Source organism: Arvicanthis niloticus, chromosome 6, assembly GCF_011762505.2.
Source record: "Arvicanthis niloticus isolate mArvNil1 chromosome 6, mArvNil1.pat.X, whole genome shotgun sequence".
NCBI lineage: Eukaryota > Metazoa > Chordata > Mammalia > Rodentia > Muridae > Arvicanthis > Arvicanthis niloticus.
Genome location: NC_047663.1, coordinates 43,521,283 through 43,546,036, shown reverse-complemented (window position 1 = coordinate 43,546,036; position 24,754 = coordinate 43,521,283). Strand labels below are relative to the sequence as shown.

Sequence of the window (24,754 nt, the reverse complement as noted above, 5' to 3'; positions counted from 1 at the left end):
CCTCGGAGTTGGGGGTAGGCACTGGTAAATATGGGGCAGAGAACAGAAACTCAATTCCATTATTTCATGCCTTGAAGTGGGGCACCCTGTTAGGTGGGCCTCTGTCCCACCTTCCACCTGCAGATGTTTAGATGTCTCCTTTAAACCAGGCTTAATCCCCAACATTCCGAATAATGCCTTTCACAGCAAAAGACTGATTGTGGTAGAGACAAACACAAGTCCAGCTCTTTCCTTTAGGGTCCTGGTGGCAGGGTTCCATGATGTGGGAGGGGCATCATCTCTAACAACCTTGGGGACCTTGGCAGAGGAATCACTCCACCTCACTACTCCACCTCTGAAGGCGTGGCTTTACCCTGGACCAGTCCTGGGGAGAGGGCCGGTCCAGGATGGGAGGTGTCTGTCACGCCCCCAGGGAGTCACGTAGCTCTGCGGCATCTGCTGCTGCCTTATTTACTCCAGCTTGCACTGAGCTACTGTCGGTTGCTGATCAGACCAAAAGTGAGCTGTGCCTGTGGCTCTGGCCGCTGACTGGCTGAGTATAGGTAAGGTCCTGGGTGAGACGGAGATGCTCGAGTCCCCCGTTTGTCTTCCCTGCTGTCCTTGCCCTGCTCCCTGGGACCCTAGTTCCTCTGCTTTTTGTGGATTTGAAACCCAATGGCTCAGGAAAACCCCCGCTACTCTCCTTCCTCCTAGTTCTCCTTTCCAGTTCCAAGTCTTCTTCTGCCTCCAGGACTTTTTCACTGGGGTCGGTGTATCCTACCCAGGGCATTTTAATCTCATTAAAATGTCCATTTCTGGTCCTTCTAGGCTTGTCCCCTGGTCTAGGGTATCAGCTCAGGAAGAGCATCAGGATTGGTTAGCCTGAATCACCATTAGTGGTCTCACCTCTCCCAGGTCTCCTTCCCGCTTTTCCTGCATCTCTCCCTCTTTCCCATAATCCACTCACTCAGCCTTAATTCCTTGCCTCTGGATCCCTACTAGGAGTCTGAGTTGTGGGGAACCAAGCCTCTCTATTTCCTGTGCCCCTCTTGCATCTGAGGGAATGCTTCTGGGTACTAGAGATGATCTGGTGATGTCCCTTTCCTGTCCTCTAATGTATGTAAATATAGCTAGCTTCTTTCCTACCATACTTGCAGCCCTGGGGTGAATCTCCAGCATAGGTAGGGGAGTAGGCAGTAGCATAGGCAGTCAGGTTTTCAGTATGGCTGGGGCTGTTACTCTCTGACTTACCCCCTGCCTTCCACTAGACTTGGGGAAGTAGACTTGCTGTAGATTAAATGTCTCATTCACAAATCGTTGGAAAAAAGTCATCCCCCCCCCCCCCTTTAGGGACCCTTTTGAAGAAAAGAAAAGGGAAGCAGGAAAAAATAAAACAGGTTTTCTGTTTACCTCAAGAAGGGGCCAGATTCAATGAAAGAAGAGCTGGCATTCTCAACCTGGCAGCAGTTTCCAGGAAGACCTGTGGCTTCAGGGCTGCCACCTCCCATCCCCCATGCTGCATCTCTCCTGCAGCTGGGAAGTGTGCCCACCAGGAACAAAAGGAGATGTGGGAACTGGAGCCCTAACTCTTGTTAGCTGTCAACGAGATTGATACCACTTTGATACCCAGGCCCCAGGCCAAAGGCTGCTCTCCTGTTCCCAGCCCTGTGCTAGGAAGCCTGTTTGGTTAGGAGAGGAAGCAGAAGGTAGTTGGAGTCTAGAGCTTATGTCTTGTCTCCATTCCAGACAACTGTCACCATGCCCCACTCATACCCAGCTCTTTCTGCTGAGCAGAAGAAGGAATTGTCGGATATTGCTTTACGGATCGTGGCTCCAGGCAAGGGCATTCTGGCTGCAGATGAGTCTGTAGGTAAGTGGGAGCCTGTGGTCAGGGTTGAGGAGAGGTTACCAGGGAGTTCTAGCCAAAGAACAAGTCTCTCTCCCCTTTGCTTGCTTCTAGGCAGCATGGCCAAAAGGCTGAGCCAAATTGGGGTGGAGAACACTGAGGAGAATCGCCGGCTGTACCGCCAGGTCTTATTCAGTGCTGATGACCGTGTGAAAAAGTGCATTGGGGGGGTCATCTTCTTCCATGAGACACTCTACCAGAAAGATGACAATGGTGTCCCCTTTGTCCGCACCATCCAGGATAAGGGCATTCTCGTAGGCATCAAGGTACATAATCCCTGGCCATGCCTGGGGGCTAGGTGTGGAAATTGGTATATAAGAGGAGTGACAGGCCAGCCCTCTATTTATGTATCCCTTGCAGGTTGACAAGGGTGTAGTGCCTCTAGCTGGGACTGATGGGGAAACCACCACTCAAGGTACATGGTGGGTGGGTACAGGGGTGGGACATGTCAATGCTGGCAGGATGGGGCCAGGGTGGTGAGGCTGGAACTGTGTTTTCAGGGCTGGATGGGCTCTTGGAACGCTGTGCTCAGTATAAGAAGGATGGTGCTGACTTTGCCAAATGGCGCTGTGTACTGAAAATCAGTGATCGCACACCCTCGGCACTGGCCATACTGGAGAATGCCAATGTGCTGGCCCGCTATGCCAGCATCTGCCAGCAGGTGTGTGTTGGGGGTTGGGTGGTTGGATGGGTGCCCTGGGGCCTGATGGAAGCTTTCATAGCTTCCTCCCATCTTATCTTCTCCTTCTTCCAGTTAACCCTGCTCTTGCTTTCAGAATGGCATCGTGCCTATTGTGGAGCCTGAGATCCTGCCTGATGGAGACCATGACCTCAAACGTTGCCAGTATGTTACAGAGAAGGTAAGACCACAGCTGGATGCAAACATGGTCGGGACAGCCTGGCAGTGGTGCCCATACTCCATCCCTGCTAAGATCCAGGCATGTATCTTTGCTGATTCCAAAACAGGCTTCAGAGAACAAGCCTCTATGGCTTCCTTGGTTTCCTGTACCCACCTACCCCTGGATGGGGAGCACAGTGCACTAGGCAGTGGTCCCAGCTCACATAAGTCTCCTCTGCTCCCCAGGTCCTGGCTGCTGTGTACAAGGCCCTGAGTGATCATCATGTATACCTGGAAGGGACTCTGCTCAAGCCTAACATGGTGACCCCTGGCCATGCCTGTCCCATCAAATATAGCCCAGAAGAGATTGCCATGGCAACTGTCACTGCCCTGCGTCGTACTGTGCCCCCAGCTGTCCCAGGTACTAAATTGCTCCTATCCCTTCAGGTCTGATGTCAGGTTCTTCTGTGACACTGGGATTCTTTACCCTGGACAAAACAGAGAATGATCAGACAGTCTGTCTTCTCCTTCTACTCCAGGGGTGACTTTCCTGTCTGGGGGTCAGAGTGAAGAGGAGGCATCACTCAACCTCAATGCCATCAATCGCTGCCCACTTCCCCGGCCCTGGGCTCTCACCTTCTCTTATGGGCGTGCCCTGCAGGCATCTGCACTCAATGCCTGGAGAGGACAAAGGGATAATGCTGGGGCTGCTACTGAGGAGTTTATCAAGCGGGCAGAGGTAGGGAGCTAGGTGATGACTGGGAAGGGGTTAGGTGTACCACAGAGGTCCCAAACTGGCAGCGTTTCACATCTGTGGTCTGGCTCAGTCTGCTCATCTAATCCCATTCCGTTTTGCAGATGAACGGGCTTGCAGCCCAGGGCAGATATGAAGGCAGTGGAGATGGTGGAGCAGCAGCACAGTCCCTCTACGTCGCCAACCATGCCTACTGAGGCATGCTTACTCGACCCACAGCCCTTGGCCTAGCAATGCACACCCCATTTTGCCTATAGTCACAGCCAAGGCCAACTAGCCGTGCAGAACAGAGATTCTTTATCCAGTGCCAAGTCACCTCACATCTCACATGCCTCACGTCGCTGCACCCGAGACCACAGGATGGGAGGGTAGAGAGGCTCGCCCACGTGTGAGGACAGGGGAACTTTGTAGAAGTCAGAACAGAACATGTGGACCTTTGCCCCGTCTCCACCATCCCTTAGAGTTTCCCTTGACGGTGTAGTTTGTCCTTGGGCTCCGCTTGCTGATCTTCTCTCTTGGGATCGGGGATGTAAACCCCGGCCCTGACTCATGCTCTGAGTACATAGCAAATAAATGGGAGCAAAACACAATGTGCCACTGTCTGTCTGTCTATCACACACACCAAAGTCTATCTCCATGTGTGTGATCTCTTACTGATCCCATCTCGAAGCCCTCTGACTACGGTGGTAGAAAGGTGAGATCTGAGTTTTACTGGGCTTCAAGTTTGTGGAGGAAGGGTTCACCTGCTTCACTGTCCCCAGCTCAGGCTCCTACCTGCTGATTTCCAAAGCTGGAGTTGTAAGAGGGTGAGGGGAGGTACAGGTCTTCCAAGGACTGACACATCAAAGGATACTGGACTGTAGCTCCAGCACTATGAGAAACTCCTGAAACAGATTTCGTGCAAGGCTCGAAGCAGGGAATCAAGAGGACAAGCAGGGATCAGAGTGGGCCAGTTCTCTCCCATCTCAGAAGAATGTGCACTTACGCCTTTTCCAATAAGGAAACCTTCCAAGACTCTGGGCTGCAGAGCAAAGTAGGGTGTTTAGGAGTTTGCCAAGGGCTATGACCCACTTCCATGTAGAGAAGGGATTCATCTGAGGGTCTGAACAAAGTTGGAACTGATAGGGCTTTGTGGTGAATGATCACCACTGGGCTAGAGTGTGAGAAGTAGGGTAACACTAGACTGGTGTGAACTGGAAAAATCATTGATACTCTGCTCTGTGTGGCCTGACCTTATAACCAAAGCATCTAACTCAGGAATTTCTGTATGCTTCTGCCAGGCACTGTTCCGCTAACCACTATTATATGCATTAATACAGTTCTGTAAAATAGGTACCGTACCATTGTCCTTTTCTTTTTTTTTTTTAAGAATTTATTTATTTATTTTATGTAAGTACACTGTAGCTGTCTTCAGACACCCATATGAGGGCATCAGATCTCATTATAGATGGTTGTGAGCCACCATGTGGTTGCTGGGATTTGAACTCATGAGCAGTCAGTGCTCTTAACCACTGAGCCATCTCACCAGCCCCCGTTGTCCTTTTCATAGGAGGAAATAGACTCAAAGAGAGGCTGAGAGGCTATTCAGTTAGGATTTTAACCGGAGGCATTACTATACAGAGTCTGTGTTCAGGGATTTTCAATGAAGCATCCTAAATCGCTCAAATTGGAACCGATTTTTAAATCCTAGAAGCTGAATGTAGTGACCTGTGTCTATAGTCTTGGCTACTTGGGAGGCTGAAGCATTAGACATTAGGAACAGGATCACTTTAACCCTCTGGATCATATAGGAAGATCTATCTCAACACTAACTAAAAATTAATCACATAGTAGCCAATCATGCTAAAAAGTCACCGTTTTATCAGTTCTGTCTTTAAGCTTTGAAGAGCTGGTGTTCTGAAGAGAAGACCTGTGTTAGAGGTGACAGTAAGAAGCCTTTTCAGGAGTCAGGCTCTTGATAAGCTCGGCTTCATATACGTAAATATTCCCCTTCCGCTGAGCGTGATGGTACGTGCCTGTAATCCCCTGCACTGGAGAGCCTGAGGCAGGGGGTTCTCCCAGAGTCCGAGGCCAGTCTGGGCTATATAGGAGTATTGCCTTCTCTCTAAACCGGCGTTGTAGAGCGCTTCGGGAAAACCAGGGTCAGATTGAATGTATAGCCGGGCGGATACTCCCTCACAGGCTCCGCCTGTGAACTCGGGTGCGTCAGCAGTGTCGCTCGCGATTGGCAGAGGTCCCGCGCCGTCGTCCCGCCCCCTCATTGTGGAGTTTCCGATTGGAGAAAGCTCATGAAGCCCCGCCCCATCGGTGACCGGGGCAGCCGGAAGGGAGCATGGCGGCCGCGGGAGCCGCGGCTACGGACCTAGGTGCGGTAGATTTCGGGTGGAGGGCGCAGCGGGGAGGTCTCGCGGGTGGAAATGTGTGGGTGGGGCGCGAAAAGCCTGACAGCTCCCTTCAGCCTGGACGTAGGGGCCCGCCATGCGGGAGCGGCTTGCTCGGGGTTCCCGGCCGCCTGTACTCCTTCGCGATCTCGGTGTGGCGGGCATCGCACCCTGGTTCCCGCGCTTTATTCGACCCTCTGTGCCCTCAGAGGTGGTCCGAGGCAAGCGTGCCGCGCTTTTCTTCGCCGCGGTGGCCATCCTTCTGGGACTGCCGCTCTGGTGGAAGACGACGGAGACCTACCGGGCTCCATTGCCTTACTCAGAGATCAGTGGGCTGAATGCTCTGCAGGTGAGACTGGCTGGGGAGGACCGGAGCTGGGGGACCAGGGGACAGCCCACCTGTAAGGTGCAGACATTGCTAAAGGCCCCGATGCCCCTCATCCCTTGCGCAGCTCCGGCTTATGGTGCCAGTCACAGTTGTGTTTACTCGGGACTCTATTCCCCTGGACGACCAGGAGAAACTACCCTTCACCGTTGTGCATGAGCGAGAGATCCCTCTGAAATGTAAGTTCCCTTGAGAGGTGTCAAAACTGCTTTTTCCATCTGAACCAGACCCAAAACCCAGAGTTGGATTGCATAAGGAGGAGCGTGGGCGTCTCATAACTTACTTTAAAATGTTTAAAATGTTTTATTACATTTATTTAGTGTGTGTGTGTGTGTGTGTGTGTGTGTGTGTGTGTGTGTGCGCGCGCGCGCGCGCGCGCGCTGTGGAGGTCAGAGGATCACTTGCGGGAGTCATTCTCCTCCCACCGTATGGGTCCTGGTCTTGGGGATCCAACTCAGATCATCAGTCTTGGTAGCAAATGCATTTACTCACTGAGCCATCCCCTGTGTCCCCCAAATCCCAAGGAAAAAGATCTCCTTTGGAATGAACAGTGTGTTTATTTGGAGGGGTGTGTTAGCCTTAAGTACAGTGTCTGTCGTTATGACGGTGATTTAATTCATAAGGTAAATTATGCTACCTTATCCTTAGCAGTTGATACCCATCAGTGTATAGGGAAAGCAGGATGTACCTGAAAGGAAACAGGAGTTTGAGATTACACTGGCTGTATATCCAGACCTTAGTCATTTTGATATCACACACTTTATTTTTTTTCTTCCCCTCCCCCCACTTTATTGTTAGCCACTTTGTTAGGTACCAAGAACTTGAGGGTGAATAATAAATTAGTAATGTTTTTAAGATGTTTATAGTCACATCAGAGAGAAAGAAACAGGCAAAATACCGTAAGACTGGAGGTTTGGTCTAGTGGCAGAGTCACAGGAGAGCCTGGACTTCATTCTCACCTGCAGAAAGGAAAGAAAAAAATATTTATGTATATGAGTACACTGTCACTGTCTTTAGGCGCACACTTTAAGAGGGCATTGGATGAGGCACAGGCAGGTGGATTTCTGAGTTCAAGGCTAGCCTGGTCTACAGAGTGAGTTCCAGGACAGTTAGGGCTACACAGAGAAACTCTGTCTCAAAAAAAAAAAAAAAAAAAAAAAAAAAAAAAAAAAGAGAGAGAGAGAGAGAGAGGAAGAGAGGGCACTGGATCCCATTACAGATGGTTGTGAGCCACCATGTGGTTGCTGGGAATTGAACTCAGGACCTCTGGAAGAACAGATGGTGCTCTTAGCCGCTGAGTCTTCTCTCCAGCCCTCTATCTTACTTTTTAAGGCAGGGTTGCTCAGTAGCCGTGAATTATCTTAGAATCCCTTAAATCTCCAGGCATTCTGCAGCATATCCATATCTAATGCTTTTGCAAAAGTTTTGTAATTGTATTTCTTTCTTTTATTCACTTTATTTTTGTTTGCTTGTTTCTGGAGATCGTATCTCTCTGTGTGGCCCCAGTCAGCCAGGTTGGCTGCCTAGGGAGTCACCCTGTCTCTACTCTCCAGCACCGAGTTTGCAGCCCTGTGCCCCACATGTGGCTTTTATGTGGAGACTGGGGGCGTGAGCTCATATCTTTGTGTTTGTGCAACACACTCTTAATCCACCAAATCGTCTCTGCAGCCCACTTCTGAATTTTTTAGGTTCCGTTTTCCTTGCTTACTACATTGGTCAATGTTAAGGACCCTGACCAGTAGAGGAGACAGCAGGCAACCTTGTTTTATTGCTAACTTACTGAATTGTACTTGGTGCTCTGCTTTTCTCAGTGTTCACTGACTGGTTACTTGGGGGCAGCAGTTGGAATGACCGACCATATGGTTTTTCTCCTCTCCCCAAGCAGTATAATGTACATTGAAATGAACTCCCCTGGTTTGGGGATTTCTGGCAGAAGGACCAGTGAGCTCACAGGCAGAGGCAAGAGCTGGGGCCAAAGGTAAATGTCATGTATCTACTGTCATCTTAGCAGAAATGATTGGAGTAGCTGTTGTCACTTTCTGGTACATGCTCTTTCTCTGAAGAGCTATCCTGCTGTCCTTGGTGCTGGAGGTGCTTGGCTGGGTGGGCCCATCAGGTCTCATGCCTTTCATGTGTTCTCCCTTCCAGACAAAATGAAAATCAAGTGTCGATTCCAGAAGGCCTACCGGAGAGCTTTGGAGCACGAGGAGGAGGCACTGTCACTGGGCAGTGTGCATGGTATGACAGGTTTGATGAGATGCCTCTTTTTCCTTCCAGTCTCCTGTGCTGGTTAGTTTTACGTCAACTGGGCACAAGCTAGAGTTGTCTGAAAGGAGGAAAATTCAATCGAGAAAATGCCTCCTTAATATCCAGTTGTAAGGATTTTTCTTATTAGTGGTCCACGGGGGAGAGCTCAGCTCATTGTGGGTGGTGCTGTCATTGGGATGATGATCCTGGGTTCTATAAGAAAGCGTTCTGGGCAAGCCATGAGCAACAAGCCAGTGAGTGGTGCCCCTTCATGGCCCTCTGCATCAGTTCCTGTCTCCAGGTTCCTGCCCTGCTTGAGCTTCTGCCCTGACTTCCCTCAGAGATGGACCTGGAAGTGTAAGCTGAAATAAGTCCTTCTCTCCCCAGATTGCTTTGGTCATGACGTATCATCACAGCAGTAGTGGAGCCCTAACTGGGACACTAAGTGTGACTCCTATGCTGTGTCTTAACCACTGAAGCTCCTCTGAGAAGGCTGAAAGGGAGATGCCTTGGGGTTCAGCCGGGTCTTCCTGCGCTCAGAGAGGTGGCCCAGCTTGCTCAAGCCTGGCTACCGCATTTGCTAGGTGTGAGGGGGGATTGGCATGAGCACCCTGGGAAAGCTGGACTAACGTTTCTTCTGGTCTATCACTACTGCTGTCCCCAGAGGCCGAAGCCATGTTAGCTGAGCCAGAGAAGCAAGCAGAGGGCTCTCTGACTGTGTACGTGATCTCGGACCACTCCTCCCTTCTTCCCCAGGTACGGTGAGCAGAGCCACTGGTGACTTGCCTTTTCTGTCAGCTCATCCTCTCCCAAGCCACCTTCTTATAGGAGTGCTGCCTATAACTCCCACCTGCTACAGAAAGTTCCACATTTTACAGTAAACCTACCAGAGGGGTTTATTCACTTATAATGATTTGGGTGTTTCTAATCCCAAGACCAGTGTGTGGTCAAAGTGACTGTTGAGTCTCATATAACAAATTGAGAGCTGCCCTCAATTTGTACCAAGAATGGCCTTGAATTTCCCATTCTCCTCTACCAGGATACCTCCCAAGTGCTAGAATTACAGGCATACAACACCGTGCCTATTTTATGCAGCGCCAGGGTTTGAATCCTTGCTTCCCGTAGGATAAGCAAGCACTCTGCCAACTGAGTGACATCTTCAGTCCAACCTTCCCCTCGCTGTTTTTTTGAGACAGGGTTTTTCTATGATGTAGCTCTGGCTATCTTGGAACTTGTTATGTAGACCAGGCTGACCTGAACTTACAAAATTCTACCTGCCTCTGCCTCCCGAGTTCTAGGATTGAAAGTGTGGACCACCAAACATCCATGTATGATACCACTCTTTGTTCTGCTACTTTGATTTTGTTCAGAATTTTAGAGAACCGTATGTGGTGATGTGCGTAGCTGATTCTGTATTTCACTGTATAATCAAGTCTACTGTCTGTCCTGTAGCTGGTGGACCTTGGTGGGCCTAAAGTGTAGTGCTGTGTGCATGCTTGCTTCTGGCCCTGGGCCTTTTCAGAGACTTTACCTGGATTTGTTGAATATGCCTTTCTTGCTTGGTGTGTCATCTCTTGGTTTCTAATTCAGCATTTTACGAAATCCTGAAGATTTAAATGTTGCCTGCACTTGGATCTACTGTGAAGGAGAAAGGAATGGGAATATATGAGAATGCTCATACAAGCTCAGTGTTCAGGAATACCAAATTAATGAAGAAAGTGCCATGAAGAAAGCAGACATTGTGGCACATGCCTGTAACTGGGGTAGGGGGTGGAGGCAAGCGGATCAGGAATTCCAGTTTAGTCTCAGCTGCATAGCTCAAAGCCAACCTGGGTTACATGAGACCTTTTTTCAAATAAATAAATAAATAAACGCCAAAAAAGGAGCTGGAGAAATGACTCATTAAGAACCCTTGCTATTCTTGCAAAGAATCCACCCCGGTTCAGTTCCCAGCCCCCACATGGGGCTCACGGTAGTCTCTAACTAATTCCAGGGGATCCAGTGCCTTTTTCAGGCCCCTCTGAGCACCAAGCATTAACATGGTGCACATACCCATATGTATGCAAATACTCATGCATACTATTTTGTGCATCTTATTTTAGATGAAATAAGTCTTTATTTGTTTCTTACATTTCATTTTGTTTTGCCTGCATGTCTGCAGATGGTGGCATCAGATCACCTGGAACTGGTGACAGACAGTTATGAGCTAACCATGTATGTGCTAGGAATGGAGTCTGGGTCCTTTGGAAGAACAGCCAGTGCCCTGAACAGCTACGTTGTCTCTCCGGTCCAAACTGTGTCTTTAAAAACACAGCAAAACTAACCAAATAACAAGAGAGAGAAGCAGAGATATAGATAGATAGATAGATAGATAGATAGATAGATAGATAGATAGATAGTCTTTAAAAACACAGCAAAACTAACCAAATAACAAGAGAGAGAAGCAGAGAGATAGATAGATAGATAGATAGATAGATAGAAAGAAAGAAAGAAAGAAAGAAAGAAAGAAAGAAAGAAAGAAAGAAAGAAAGAAAGAAAAGCATAAATGGGCAGTGGTGGTGCACGCCTTTAATCCCAGCACTCAGGAGGCAGAGGCAGGTGGATCTCTTGAGTTCCAGGCCTGGTCTACAGAATGAGTTCCAGGGCAGCTAGAGCTACACAGAAAAAACCCTTATTTTTGGGGGAAAAAATGAAAAACAGGAAGAAAAAAAAAAGGCTCACTATAAGTCTAGAGAGTGGTGCAACCTTTTAGCTGATGGCAGTAAGCCAAGTTCCTTAAGACAGGAGCCAGAGCTGGGCTTATGTAATGGTGTTTGCTTATAATTGCATCATTTGGAAAGCTGAGGCAGGATAGTCTCAAATCTTAGCCTGGGTTATATCAAGAGGCTATCTCAAAGGAAAGAGAGAGAGAGAGAGAGAGAGAGAGAGAGAGAGAGAGAGAGAGAGAGAAAGAGAAAGAGGGGGGGCGGGGGGAGAGGTGCCTTTGTGCTTTCTTCACTGAGCCATGGTATTCCATCCCTCTGTACTGTGCACAGGACATAATGAGCTACATTGGGCCTGAGAGGATGGCAGTTGTCCGGGGGATGATCCACCGGGAAGCCTTCAACATCATCGGCCGTCGAATAATCCAAGTAGCCCAGGCCATGTCTTTGACAGAGGATGTGCTTGCTGCTGCTTTGGCCGACCACCTCCCCGAGGACAAGTGGAGCTCTGATAAGAGGCGGCCACTCAAGTCCAGCTTAGGTAGGGCTTTGGGCTTTGTTTTAGAATGGGAGAAGAAGAGTCAGGGGGAACACCAGGGAAATCCATGAAAGCTGCTCACTTCTTTCTTCAGTCTCCATTTTCAAAATTTTTTTTTTTTTTTAGATTTATTTATTTTATGTGAATGAATGTGTTGTCTGCATGTGTGTATGTGTGCAGGATGCATGCTTGGAGGTCAGAAGAGGGTGTCAGATTCCCTGGAACTGGAGTTAAGATGGTTATGAGCCACCATCAGGGCCTTCTGCAAGAGCAACAAATACGTTAAAGCTCTGAACTATCTCTTCTCCATTTTTTCCTTTCTTCTTCCTTTTTTTTTTTTTTTTTTTTTGACAGGGTTTCTCTGTGTGGCCCTGACTGTCCCAGAACTCTATGTAGACCAGGCTGCCTTGAACTCACAGATCCTCCTGCCTGTTTCTGGAGTGCAATGATTAAAAACAGGAGCCACTCTGCTTGGCTTCTCCATTTTTTTTTTTTTTTTCTTTCTCTTTGTTTCTTTGTTTCTTTTTTCTTTTTTTAAGGCAGGATTTCTCTGTGTAGCCCTGGCTGTCCCAGAACTCACTTCATAGACCAGCTGGCCTCTAACTCAGATCTGCCTGCCTCTGCCTCCCTCATGCTGGGATCAGGGGTGTGTGCCAGCACTGCCTGACTCCATTTTTTTCCTTAAGGCACTCAGCAGTGTTTCTTACCTCACGTCTGTCCTCTCTTTGGTTCCTCAGTGATATCCCTATCCCATCCAGATAACATGGGGTATAGGCTGCCCCTTTCCTTGATGTTCTTCTGAATTCCATGACTTCTCTTCCTATAGGCTATGAAATCACTTTCAGTTTACTCAACCCAGACCCTAAGTCCCATGATGTCCACTGGGACATTGAGGGGGCTGTCCAGCGCTATGTACAGCCTTTCCTGAATCGCCTCAGTGCTGCGGGAAATTTCTCTGTGGACTCTCAGGTAAGACCAGGAGTGAGTTATGGAGTCTTTTTCAAAGTCTATGCATATTTAGTGTTTATATGGACATCTGCTCTCCTTCTCTCAGAGCGTGATGGTTTGCTTGTGTAGTTGTGTGTAGGGCAGTGTCGTGTGAGCAGGTATAGGGTGTGTAGCTTGTAGGAAGCACTGTGTGCACCTGTTTATGTCTGTCAGTCCATCTATCCCTTGAGGGCAGGTTCCGGTGTCCTTCCTTCTGAAATGTGTGAACACTATAACACAATAAAGCCGTAAGGAACCCTGCTAGCTTTCAGAGTCCTATCCTTGTGGGGAAAGCGTCGGAGACTTTTGATCAGGCCCTGCTAGTGGCAGTGGTTGTCTCTGAAAAGTAGACTTGATTGGGTCTTTTGGACACAATCTTTTTTCCTGTCTTTGGCTGTCTGGAAACCTGGCAAAATAATGTGGTTCTTCTAAGTATGTATTTAATATTAGCTTTACTCTGAATCTGTTACTTTCTTTGATACATGTACTTTGCCTGAGTCTCCGCTTTGTCCTGTCCTGAGTCTGTCTTCACGCAGTACCTCCACTTTTAGAGAAGGGAGACTCTCAATCTGTGTATGGAATGGCCTCTTCCCTCTCTGCTCCACAGACCCTTTACTATGCCATGTTGGGAGTGAACCCCCGCTTTGACCCAGCCTCATCCAGCTACTCCCTGGCTATGCACAGCCTCCCCCACGTTATCAACCCAGTGGAGTCCCGGCTGGGTGAGTTCCTGAGCAGGCCTTCTGTCAGCCAGAGTGGGGTTGGAGGTGGCTATGTGCTTTGATGGTTTCTGGTTTGGATATGACTAGGAAGGTTTAGTCAGACTCGCTCCCTCCCCCCCCCTTCCTTCCCTCCCTCCTTCCCTTCCCCTTTCTCCTTCCTTCTTTCCCTTCCTCCCTCCCTGCCCCCCTCCCTTCTGTCCCTCCCTTGCTCTTCCACCTCCCACTCTCTTCTTTTCCTTTGGTTTGAGGCAGAGTCTCATGTATCTCAGAAAGGTAGAAGTTTTATTTTGTTTTGTTTCTTTTTTGGGACAGGATCTCATGTATCCTAGGCTAGCTTCAAGCTTTACTGTGTAGCCAAGGATGGCTTTGAACTCCTGATCCTCCTGTGCTACCTCCCCAGTTCTGAGATTATAGACACGTGCCACCACACCTAACTTAAAAACAAAACAAAACAGAAAAACCCCACTAGTTTTTCTTCCCTGGTACTGGGGATTAAACTCAGGGTCTTGTGCACATCAGGCACGTATCCCTGAACTACAGCTCCAGCCTTGAAAGCAGAATTTGATTTTCCTTTTCTTAGAATTTCTTTCTTTCTTTTTAAAAAAGATTTACTTATTTATTTTATACATATGAGTATATTGTTGCTATCTTCAGACACACCAGAAGAGGGCATCAGATCCCATTACAGATGGTTGTGAGGTACCATGTGGTTGCTGGGATTTGAACTCAGGACCTCTGGAAGAGCAGTCAGTGTTCATAACCATTGAGCCATTTCTCCTGCTTGAGTTTTCTTTTTTCTTTCTTCTTTTTTTATTTTTTTCTGAGACAGGGTTTCTCTGTGTAGCCCTGGCTGTCCTGGAACTCACTCTGTAGACCAGGCTGGCTTTGAACTCAGAAATCCGCCTGCCTCTGCCCCCCAAGTGCTGGGATTAAAGGTGTGTGCCACTACTGCCTAGCTCTTTTCTTTTTTTAAAATAATGTATTTATTTTTATTTCATGTGCATTGATGTTTTGCCTGCATGTATATCTGTGTGAAGGTGTAGGATGCCCTGGAACTGGGGTTATAGACAGTTTTGAGCTACTATGTGGGTGCTGGGAATTGAACCTGGGTCTTCTGGAAGAGCAGCCGGTGCTCTTAACTGCTGACACATCTTTGCAACTCCTAGATTTTTCTTTTAACATTTATTTATTTATTCATTTGTTTATTCCTTCATTCATTTATTCATCTAGTGGGTATTGCGAGGCCTGCTGTGCTATGCACATGGAGGTCAGTGTACCACCTGTGAGAGTCCATCTTCTCTTTCCATTATGTAGATCATGGGGATCAGATGCAGTCATCAGGCTTGGTGGCAAGCACCTTTACCCACTGAGCCATCTCACCAGCCCAGAGGGCAGAGCTTGAATGGACAGCTGTGCTCATTGAATTAGGGGAACTTAGAAGCTAGGATTATAATCTGTCTTCTGGAGGGAAGGAGCCTAGCAGGAGTGTAGCCAAGAACTGTACTGAGTCCTGCCAGCCAGGGAGAGGCTGAGCTTGGATTGTGATGAAGGAATCACTTGGTTTGGTGTTCTAACTCTCTCTTTGTATCACAGGGTCCAGTGCTGCCTCCCTGTACCCTGTGCTCAACTTTCTACTCTATGTGCCGGAGCTCGCTCACTCCCCCCTGTACATTCAGGACAAGGATGGCGCTCCAGTGGCCACCAATGCTTTCCACAGTCCCCGCTGGGGTGGCATTATGGTAATAGTCACCCTTTGCAGGCCTTAGAGTCCATATTTATTTCAAGAAAAATCCTGTAAGATTATTGGGGCTGGGGGCATCTGAGCCCCTGTGGGAAGGAGCACACACCAGGGAGGTGACAGGGCTGTGCTGGCTGCCTCTGCCAGCCCAGCTGTTTCTCACTTTTGTCAATGCTTTTTGTACTGTGACCCTTTGGACTTACCAGTTTGCATCAATCCATCTTAGCTCTTAGCTTCCCTGGAGGAATCCTCCATACTTTTACACTCTGGGCCATGGATAGGAATTCCAAAGTGGGATGACTGTTTGGAATGTCATAGGACATTTGAGGAGCAGTTAGAATAATGCACGCAAAGCTTCTTTAGTACTTAAGTAGCTGGGTACTCAAAAGAGAAAAAAAAAAGTTTCCTATGCCCCTGGGATTAATACCAGAAGCCTTATCTGCCTCTTCTTTCGTGGCCTCGGTCCTAAGCAGAGATGGGCATGGTTCCATGTGGTACCAAAGTAGCCTCATTCCCCATTTTCAGGTATACAATGTTGATCCGAAAATCTATAACGCTTCGGAGCTGCCAGTGAGAGTTGAGGTGGACATGGTGCGGGTGATGGAGGTGTTCCTGGCTCAGCTGAGGTAAACTCCTGCGTGATCCCCTTGGGGCTGTGGCTACAGACAGTGTGGCCAGAGTCTTTGAGTATGGGGGCCGGGGGGGGGGGGGCAAAACGAACTCTCACCTGGTGGAGCACTGTGGCCGTGCCTGGATCCCCAGTGAGACCAAGAAAGGTTTCTAAGTGGTCCTCTCCCAAGGAGGATGAGCAGCTGCAAAACTTGCCTTCGGAGAAGTAGGAGCCCCTTTCCAGGTGTGCCGACAGCGATAGTTCTGTTATTTTCATTTTCTTTTTGTATAGCCCTGGTTGGCCTAGAACTTGCTATGTAGAACCAGACTGGCCCCAAACTCAAAGAGATCTGCCTGACTCTGCCTCGCAAGTGCTAGAATTAAAGCATACACTGTCTTACCAGACCTTGTTTTTTTATTTTTAAATTTTTTATTTTATTTTTTACTTCATGTGTATGGATGGTTTGCCTGCATGTATGCCTGGTGCCTGCAGAGACTAGAAGAGGCTTTGATCGTCTGGAACTAGAGTTACAGACAGTTGTGAGCCACCAGTGGATGCTGGGAAGCCAACTCCTCTGGAAGAACTGGTGGCTCACAGCCACCGAGCCATCCTTCCAGCTTTAAAAGAAACACTACTTATTTTGTGCTGATCCCTGAATTGAGGGTGGTCACCGACACTCTTGTGTTGAAGATGCTACGGAAGTGTCTGGGCTAAGTAGGGGTGTATTCTGATGATTAGCAGTACCTTCAGGCACACACACGTTGTCAAAAGGGGCCATCATGCCTGTTCCATGGAGTCCATTTGCTCAAAGAAAGGGTGCAGAGGGGACTAAACTAAGTTGGGGCTCCCAGAAACACTTCCACTACAGCTCCTTTTTCAGAGAAGATCTTGGAACTCTAGTGTGGAAATGGGAAAGACTTGATGAAGGCGGGGTTTGGAGATCTGGGTCGTTTGCTGGTGTTGTTCAATCTCTCCCCCTCCCACCCCCACCCCCTCCCACCCCCATCCCGTGGTTCTCAGTAAAACAGAAAGTGACTGGGTCTTAGAGTTGGCACACCTGTTTATAGCAACTTGGTCTTCCTGTGCCATTCCCACAGGCTGCTCTTTGGGATTGCTCAGCCCCAGGTGCCTCCAAAATGCCTGCTCTCGGGACCAAAGAGTGAAGGACTCATGACCTGGGAGCTGGACCGATTGCTCTGGGCTCGCTCAGTGGAGAACCTGGCCACAGCCACCACCACCCTCACCTCCCTGGCCCAGCTTCTGGGCAAGATCAGCAACATTGTCATCAAGGACGATGTGGCTTCTGAGGTAAATGGGCCAGGAAGGGATGGGCCAGGGTGCTTGGGAGCATGTCATCCTTAAACAAATACCTCAGGCTTCCTCTGGAAGCCATGCCAGTGCACTACTGGGAGTCTAGGTGGGGACAAATGAAAGTTTCAAGCTGACCCTCAGAAAATAAACAACAGCAGTGTTTTGTTTTGTTTTGTTTTTAAACTAACTTCCACATACTTTGGGTGGACTCCAGGAAACTTCCCTGGGAGACAGAGGGTACTGAAAGGCCAGGACCCTTCCCCTGCCCCATACCTAGGACATGTTGCTAACCCCCATCCCTCACCCTCCTAGGTATATAGGGCCGTGGCTGCAGTCCAGAAGGCGGCAGAGGCGTTAGCCCTTGGGCACCTGTCATCCGCCTTTGCTGCCAGCCAGGAAGCTGTGACCTCCTCTGAGCGCGCCTTTTTTGATCCCTCACTCCTCCACCTCTTGTATTTCCCCGATGACCAGAAGTTTGCCATCTACATCCCCCTCTTCCTGCCTATGGCTGTGCCCATCCTCCTGTCCCTGGGCAAGATCTTTCTGGAAACTCACAAGTCCTGGAAAAAGCCTGAGAAGATAGACTGATATGGGCAGCATGTCAGAGGGAGCCCTACTCTCCAGCCACAATGGGAGGTGTTGGGCTGAGAGGCCAAGGCGAGGCCTGAGGCCTGCTGCTGATGACTTGTCTTCACTCTCGCCCATGGGCTCTCCACAGATGGTTCTCCCCATAGGCTCATCTTGCTTCCTTTCCTAGTCCTCTAGCTCTGCTCCTCCATGCCTAGAAGCTTCAGAAGGCACTCTTCTGGATCTCCATATCTGGCTCGAACTTAAAGCCTTTGCCTGCCTACCTCTGGACAGGGGTACCTTGTCCTTCCAGCCTGTCAGCACAGCATATGTGTGCACTGAGAGGTGAATTTAGGGGAATCCTTGGGTTGAATTGTAGCCCCATCCTCTCCACTTCTGAGACCATCTCCCTCCTTCCTCAGCTTCCTGACTGGTGTCACCCACTGGGGACAGCCTTGGTCTTGGAGACAGTGGCTTAGGACCAGCTCTTCTGCCTGGTGGCTAAGGCTCCCCTCTACCCTTCAGAGAGGTAGTGTGGAACAGGAGAAACCATTTCTGACTTGGAACCCAGCAGCCTGAACCACACTCTGGCTTCTGCACCTACAGACTGGGGAGCGTTAGATAAGCCGCTCCTCACCCAGCCTCAGGTTTTCATCTGTGGGAAAGCACTGATGACATCGCCCGCCCTCAGAACGGGGTTGGATTAAGTGTGATAAGTGTGTATGAGTGATCTGTATATTGGGCTCTTTAAAAATATACATTAGGCTGTTAATAAACATTGGTTGACTATGAGTTGATGTGTATGAACATAACTCGTTCCTGTGTGAGACGCAGACCGATCTGCTAGAGCTCACAGGTCTTTCATGTCCCATCTGGCTGTGTGCTTCCTGCCTCATTGTCCTGAGCAGCCTGGGGAGGGCTGACACCTGGGCTGTGGTGTCTGCGTGTTGTAGGGTGCTTGAAGCAGCTTTTTAGCAGGAGTTCTAGAGGGTGAGTAGCTGGAGCCAGTGACAGCCGTGGCATAGTAACTTGTCAATTCAACAAAGGAAAGTACTGGGTACTGGCTGCAAGGAGCAGCGTGCCAGTGCTGGGGCGTTATGAGGAGTGTAGAGTGTCTCTGCTCTCACAGAGCTGACCTTTGAGAAGGAAGGGTCAGGGAACAAGCAAGTAATTTCACTTAGTGTATTACAAAAAAACCAGGCTGGTTAGCTGGAAATTGAGAGGAAGTACTTTAGAACTGGGTGGGTGTGGGAGGTTGAAACTTGAGCTGAAGTCAGGACAAACCTATTAGGGAAAGACCTTGAGGCTGGAACCCAGAGAGGAAGAGGAGAAGTATTTGGTATCTACGTTGTCAAAAAGAATCTACATTGTCAAAAAGTTTACAAGGACCCCCCAGGATTCTGGCTCCACCGCTGGAGATGCCAGACGGTGGGCGGGGTATGCGTGGTCCGCCTCCTGTGGGCGTGACCAAGGCGGGACGGCACCTGGGGCCCGGCCGGGGGTGGGGCGGCGGACGCTCCCCCTTCCCCTGGCTCCAGCCGGCGCAAGCTGCGGCGGCGGTGGCAACGGGCAAGGATCTGTGGCCCCGTGAGGCCATGAAGGTGAAGAAGGGCGGCGGCGGGACCGGGCCGGGGGCGGAGCCCGTTCCAGGGGCCTCGAACCGGAGCGTGGAGCCCACGCGGGAGCCTGGAGCGGAAGCCGAGTCCGGGTCCGAGTCGGAGCCGGAGCCAGGCCCGGGGCCCAGGCTGGGGCCGCTGCAGGGCAAGCAGCCCATCGGGCCGGAGGATGTGCTGGGGCTGCAGCGGATCACGGGCGGTGAGCACCGGCGAGGGAGCGCCACCCGCGGGCTGGAGGGAGAGCGCGGGAGGGGGCCCACGAGGCTCACAGTCCGGCCCCCACCCCTCCCCCACGCAATGCCCCCTCCTCTGTGTCTCCTTACTCTCTCTGCCTCCAAGCCTGAAATCTCTATGCTCTTTCCCTTAATCTCTTGATGCCCCTCTCCTTTCCTTGTAGTAGCTTCTTTTCACCCTACTCCTTTTTCAAGAGGCCCACCCCTTTTCCCATGGTGGAGGTGGGGCAGCAGCTGCATCTGTAACCCTTTCCCCTGTGGAGTCTTCGGAACCCTTTGAGGCTGCTCGCACAGAGGACTGTGCCTCATTGCAGTCTGTCTTCAGTGGCCACCTCAGGCTAGGTGGAGGCAAGGAAAACCCTCAGGCTCCCTGACCTAACGTTATTGCCCTCACCCTGCTTCCCCGATGGCCGTTCTCTGCCCAGGAACGTTACTGATCAGGGTGCTTCCGTATGTTGGCTGTGGGCCGTGTGATGGAAGCAAGTGCGTTTCCCCCCCACACACACCCCACCAAGCCAGGACTTGTTCTTTTTCCAGGACTTGTCTCTCTCATCAAGGGAAGCCTAGACTCCACTCAGGCTGAGTTTCTGAGCTGTGCTACCTGGGTTAGAGTCGCAGAGTTTGCCCCGTAATTGGCTGTGTGACCTTGGGGATGTAATTTCATTTGCAGGATCGTGTTATTTTTGTTCATCTGTAAAATGGGAACAAGAACAATGTTACCTCCCTCAAGGTTATTGTGAAAATAAAGCCAGTCTTTTGACTTCGGACAATGCTTGGCATGCTGTGCATGCTGTCGACAGGGTTCCTTTATCAGCAGTGTTGGAAGCTACACAGGACTGTTCAGAGTGGCTGCCTGCAGGCAGATAAGTGAGCATTCAGGGCAAAGGCAGCCATCCACCACAGACAGTGAACAAGGACTAGAGAGTCTTCTGGCAAAAGGTTGGCTGAGCCTTGAGAAATGGAAGGTGTTTGGAGAGACAGCGGCACGTTGCCCTGGAATGGGTGGGTCACCAGCAGCCTGCTCAGGCTCCATTTGTGAGCCTGTATTCCCTTTCTGTGGGATGGACACGGGTGCTAGTGTGGAAGTAAACCCTCTAGCCACAGGAGCAACAGAGCCTAGGGCTCCCAGACAACTGTGGAGGGGACCAGGATGACAGGCTTGAGCTTGTACATCTGGGTCCCTGGGGGCCTCCCTCCTCCTTCCAGGGCTAGGCAGCATCATTCTTGGCTAGACCTCCAGAGCGCTTGCTCCCTTGGCCAAGCGGGCATCAGTGGAGGGAGGGGCCTTGACCAGGCTGATGTTGAAGCCAGTGGGCTGCATTTTGTAACCGCAGCCCTTACAGCTTAGCTTAGTCCTGTGGGTGGAGGGCAGGTTCACTTGCCTCAGTCCTGGATAACTGGAGGCTTATTTTGCAATGAAGGAAGCTTCCAGGTGAAGTCACAGCAATGTGTCTCCCGATCTGGAGGGAATTCATAGCCTGTAGAGGATGAGCAAAGACAAGTGCCTCTTGAGAGCCCTTTTCTGTGCAGGATTTGAAAACAGGGTTCCAGGCCTTTCCACCTTGCCCGCTATCCTGTGACCCTAATCACATAGGTCTGAGGTTTGCTGTTCCTGGATTACCAGGCCCTGAATCCAGCTTAGGAAGCTATTTGTGGCTACAGGAAGAGAGCAGGTGGGTTCTGAGCCACACTGCTCATTACTCTGGCCTGACCTTGGGTCCTAGGCCGAATTTTTCTTGGCTGAGGAGAAGAAGTGGCTGCCTTCCTAGGCAGCCCTTGATCCTCGCTCCTTGTAAGGACAGAGAGGCCCACAAGTTGAGTTTGCAGTGAAAGAGACTGAGTTCAGAGAGTGAGAGGTTGTTCCCAGTGAGGAGAGGGTCCCAGGCTGGGCCTACAATAAGAAAGGAGGCTTTTCCTGAAAGTTGGGCAACTAGGACCTGCTTCCAGTTCTGCCCTTCTTCTTCCTTCGCTCTGCAGCATCTTTCTATAGCTTTATTTCAGACCTCAGCTCCAAGGTGCCAGAGTGCTGTCAGAAGGGCTTCCTGGAGGGGGTTGCCCCCTGTTTGGGGAGGAGACAGGCCTAAGGAAGAGAAAATGGCTTTATATTCACTTCCTTTTTCAACCACAGAGGAATAGGGGGTGGCCCAGGGGCCTGGAGGGTGACTTCCGGGCCTCTGGGTCAGCTGGGAGGATGTGGTACACTGGAGGCTGGCAGCACCCAAGTCTCCACAGCATTTTTCTGCCCCTTCCTAGTTCTTGCCAGGACTTGGTGTAAGGTTTACGAAGCAGGAAGATCCAGAGTTCAAGGCCAGCATCTGCCGCATAGTGAATTTGAGGTTAGCCTAGGCTACATGGAACCAACCCTGACTTAAAAACAGCAACAAAAGAGTGGTAAGGGTTAGACCGTGAGCTCCCCTAGGCAATGCTCTTGGTTTCCTTCTGAGCCAGGACTCTTCTTGCCTCATCCATACCCTGCTGCACCCGCTGCGCCCACCACTCCCTTTCTGCCTTGGCCTGTGTTTTTTTTTCTCTAAAGACCAGAGAGCACTTTATTCCAGAGGGTGACTCAGGGCCAAGGCTGGAGACATGACCTCTAAGGGTTCCCTCTGTTTGAAAGACTTCCTCCCGTTGGGAGATCAGCAGAGGATCTATTGAGCAAAACCAGCCCCTTCTGCCCCAGTAGCCTGGGCTTCCTAGCTTGAGTAAGCAGAGCTCCTGTAAGCTGCTTAGAGAGCTGGGCTAGCATAAGCTGCTTACAGTGGGAGGAGGGGTCAGGGCCAAGAGGACAGGGAAGGGGTACCAACCTGCCCCAGTAGAGTCCATGTTAAGGAAAGTCCCCTTAAGATCAGCCCTGCCTGATGAATCTAGATGTCATGCTGCAGGGTGTGTGTGGTGGGGGTAGGGTGCACGCCGAGGAAAAACTGTAACTCTCCTCCCCCAAGAGGCAGAGCTGCATGCTCCCTTTGGAGTGAAGTCCTCCTCACGCTGGAAGCTTCCACTAGGCAGGAGGTCTAGCTGTCCAAAGGATGCATGCCACCCTCGAAAAGGTTGAGATAAGGGTTACCAAGTGACTTCCCTTGCCTGATCCTGTGAAGCCACTAAAATGGGGCTGTTCATCCCTGACTAGGTCCCCATAACAAAACGCTGTCCCCTACACTGTGGGGACTCCTCTAAGACAGGGGCACAATTCTCTTTCTGAAGGGAAGTGGCCAGAGGAATCGTTGAAGCGAGCCATGGGGTCCACTGAAACTGAATTGACAACGGGTGTTTCGGGGTCCCTGTTTGCTCAGCTGCTTGTCTTCCATAGATTACCTGTGCTCCCCTGAGGAAAATATCTACAAGATTGACTTCGTCAGGTTCAAGATCCGGGACATGGACTCAGGGACTGTCCTTTTTGAAATCAAGAAGCCCCCTGTTTCTGGTGAGTAGGATTGGTAAACCATTGAGAGGAAGAGGTGGGCCAGCGCAGTGGAGTAGGCTGTCCAGGTTCTTGGAGCCACAGGAAGGTCAGAGCAGAGTCCAGGCTTGGACTCTAGCATACTCAGGTGTCTGTGGGTGGATAGGCCTCTTCTTTTTCTGCCACTGTTTCTCAGGGTGGACATCTTGTGAGCACTGTCCTGTTTAAGTACTGGTCAGCCTGCCCTCTGCTGGCCTCCCCAGGAACTGCGGCCCCTGAGGCCTCCCATAATCCTATGCACACCTTATGGCTCTGGGAACCCCTGAAAATTGGTGATTTGTTGACCTAGAAGTCTGTAGGTACCACTCTTCAACAAAAGTGTGCCAGAATCTTCTGAAGAGTTTAGAAAAATTTAAACAGAGGTCCTTGGGGGAGGGTGGAGTAGGCAAAGGCCCCAGCCTGAAGCCCACTGAGCCCAGCTGGGGTACATTGCAGAACGGTTGCCCATCAACCGGCGGGACCTGGACCCCAATGCAGGGCGCTTTGTTCGCTACCAGTTCACACCTGCCTTCCTCCGCCTAAGGCAGGTGGGAGCCACGTGAGTCACTGGGCTGGGATGAGGGCTGGGGGCGAGTGTGAGGGTGGGAACAGCCCTTCCAAAGCCTCTCAGTGGTGGTCTGCCTGGAGCCTTGGAGCCTGGAGTGCCTTGGCTGGCTGGCGGTTGGCATGGAGGCTACTCTCAGCCCTGTCGCTTCTCTTAACTCAGGGTGGAGTTCACAGTGGGAGACAAGCCGGTCAACAACTTCCGCATGATTGAGAGGCACTACTTTCGGAACCAGCTCCTCAAAAGCTTCGACTTCCACTTTGGCTTCTGCATCCCCAGCAGCAAGAATACCTGTGAGCACATCTATGACTTCCCACCTCTCTCCGAGGAGCTAAGTGAGTGGGGAATATGTAGAACCCAAGCTGCTCGGGGCCGGGGGTGGGGTGGTACCTATGCATCTGACCCCCTTGTACCTATCCTGGATCCCTTTCCTACCTGGCACCACTCCCATGTCACCAAGACAGGGAAACAGGACCAGAGAGGCTGAGGATCTCTCTGAAGTGCTTCATCTGTCCCTGCCTCCCTCTATCCCAGTTCTGAAGTCCCTACAGGGTCTGGCTCAGGGTCCTGACCTTTGCCCTGGATGGGCCTCTCTTGCAGTCAGTGAAATGATTCGTCACCCATATGAGACACAGTCTGACAGCTTCTACTTCGTGGACGATCGGTTGGTGATGCACAACAAAGCAGACTATTCCTACAGTGGGACACCCTGACCCCCAACACTGCCCCTGAGGCTCTGGCCTGGACCCTGAGCTGTGACCTCTCCAATATCATCTCCACTTGGGGATGGCAGTGGCTCTGGACCGAGTCAGTCTTGAGAGGAAGGGTGCCCAGCATCCCTAGGCAAGCCTCTGAAGCTTGTGGGAGGGGCAGCGGAGGAGGCTGTCTGTCCCCATGTTCAGGAAGTCCTCCTGCAAGAGGAGTACTTCTGGATGCCTCACTAGGTCTACTGGGCCTGAGTTTCAGAGTAGTGCTCCCTTCTTGACCGTGACTAGATCAGGTTAGGGACTGGTCCCTGTCCCTTGCCCACCACCTCCAGGCTATTTATAGTCGTCAGTTCACAGACAAAGATCCACCGTGGGTACCCTGGTCTCAGCCCTGGCCTCCTCCATCAGGGGCCAAGAAACTGCCCGAGGTGTGAGAGGGGCCGGTCCAGATTGCAGCCTGTAGGGCCTGGACAAACTGTATATAGTTTTCAATAAACCTTTTCTGTTCTTGGGTGCGGTGCGGCCGGCCTGT

General features: G+C 50.6%; 3 protein-coding genes across 6 annotated transcripts; all 3 read left to right on the top strand.

Moving 5' to 3' along the window:
* Positions 1-398: 398 nt before the first annotated feature.
* On the top strand, positions 399-4,067 carry Aldoc (aldolase, fructose-bisphosphate C). Its single transcript, XM_034507016.2, has 9 exons — positions 399-542; positions 1,726-1,849; positions 1,940-2,151; positions 2,246-2,300; positions 2,386-2,546; positions 2,662-2,745; positions 2,970-3,144; positions 3,263-3,462; positions 3,582-4,067. Exons 2-9 carry the CDS (start codon positions 1,738-1,740, stop codon positions 3,672-3,674), a joined length of 1,092 nt encoding a protein of 363 aa, XP_034362907.1. The 5' UTR covers positions 399-542; positions 1,726-1,737; the 3' UTR covers positions 3,675-4,067.
* A 1,686-nt stretch (positions 4,068-5,753) lies between these two features.
* On the top strand, positions 5,754-18,457 carry Pigs (phosphatidylinositol glycan anchor biosynthesis class S). 2 transcript variants are annotated; one of them, XM_034506016.2, is made up of 12 exons: positions 5,754-5,843; positions 6,068-6,207; positions 6,311-6,422; positions 8,392-8,481; positions 9,155-9,246; positions 11,526-11,733; positions 12,557-12,699; positions 13,325-13,439; positions 15,033-15,178; positions 15,703-15,803; positions 16,885-17,095; positions 17,411-18,457. In XM_034506016.2, the coding sequence occupies exons 1-12, from the start codon at positions 5,810-5,812 to the stop codon at positions 17,684-17,686; spliced, it is 1,668 nt and encodes a 555-aa protein (XP_034361907.1). In that variant the 5' UTR covers positions 5,754-5,809; the 3' UTR covers positions 17,687-18,457. The 2 variants fall into 2 exon arrangements, with proteins under 2 accessions (XP_034361907.1, XP_076792335.1); XM_076936220.1 differs by having other exon boundaries at positions 8,392-8,490.
* A 716-nt stretch (positions 18,458-19,173) lies between these two features.
* On the top strand, positions 19,174-24,735 carry Unc119 (unc-119 lipid binding chaperone). 3 transcript variants are annotated; one of them, XM_034506072.2, is made up of 5 exons: positions 19,174-19,480; positions 22,822-22,935; positions 23,407-23,509; positions 23,678-23,850; positions 24,116-24,735. In XM_034506072.2, the coding sequence occupies exons 1-5, from the start codon at positions 19,261-19,263 to the stop codon at positions 24,226-24,228; spliced, it is 723 nt and encodes a 240-aa protein (XP_034361963.1). In that variant the 5' UTR covers positions 19,174-19,260; the 3' UTR covers positions 24,229-24,735. The 3 variants fall into 3 exon arrangements, with proteins under 3 accessions (XP_034361963.1, XP_034361964.1, XP_034361965.1); XM_034506073.2 differs by lacking the exon at positions 19,174-19,480 and adding an exon at positions 21,944-22,397; XM_034506074.2 differs by lacking the exon at positions 19,174-19,480 and adding an exon at positions 22,404-22,561.
* The last annotated feature ends 19 nt before the right edge of the window (positions 24,736-24,754 follow it).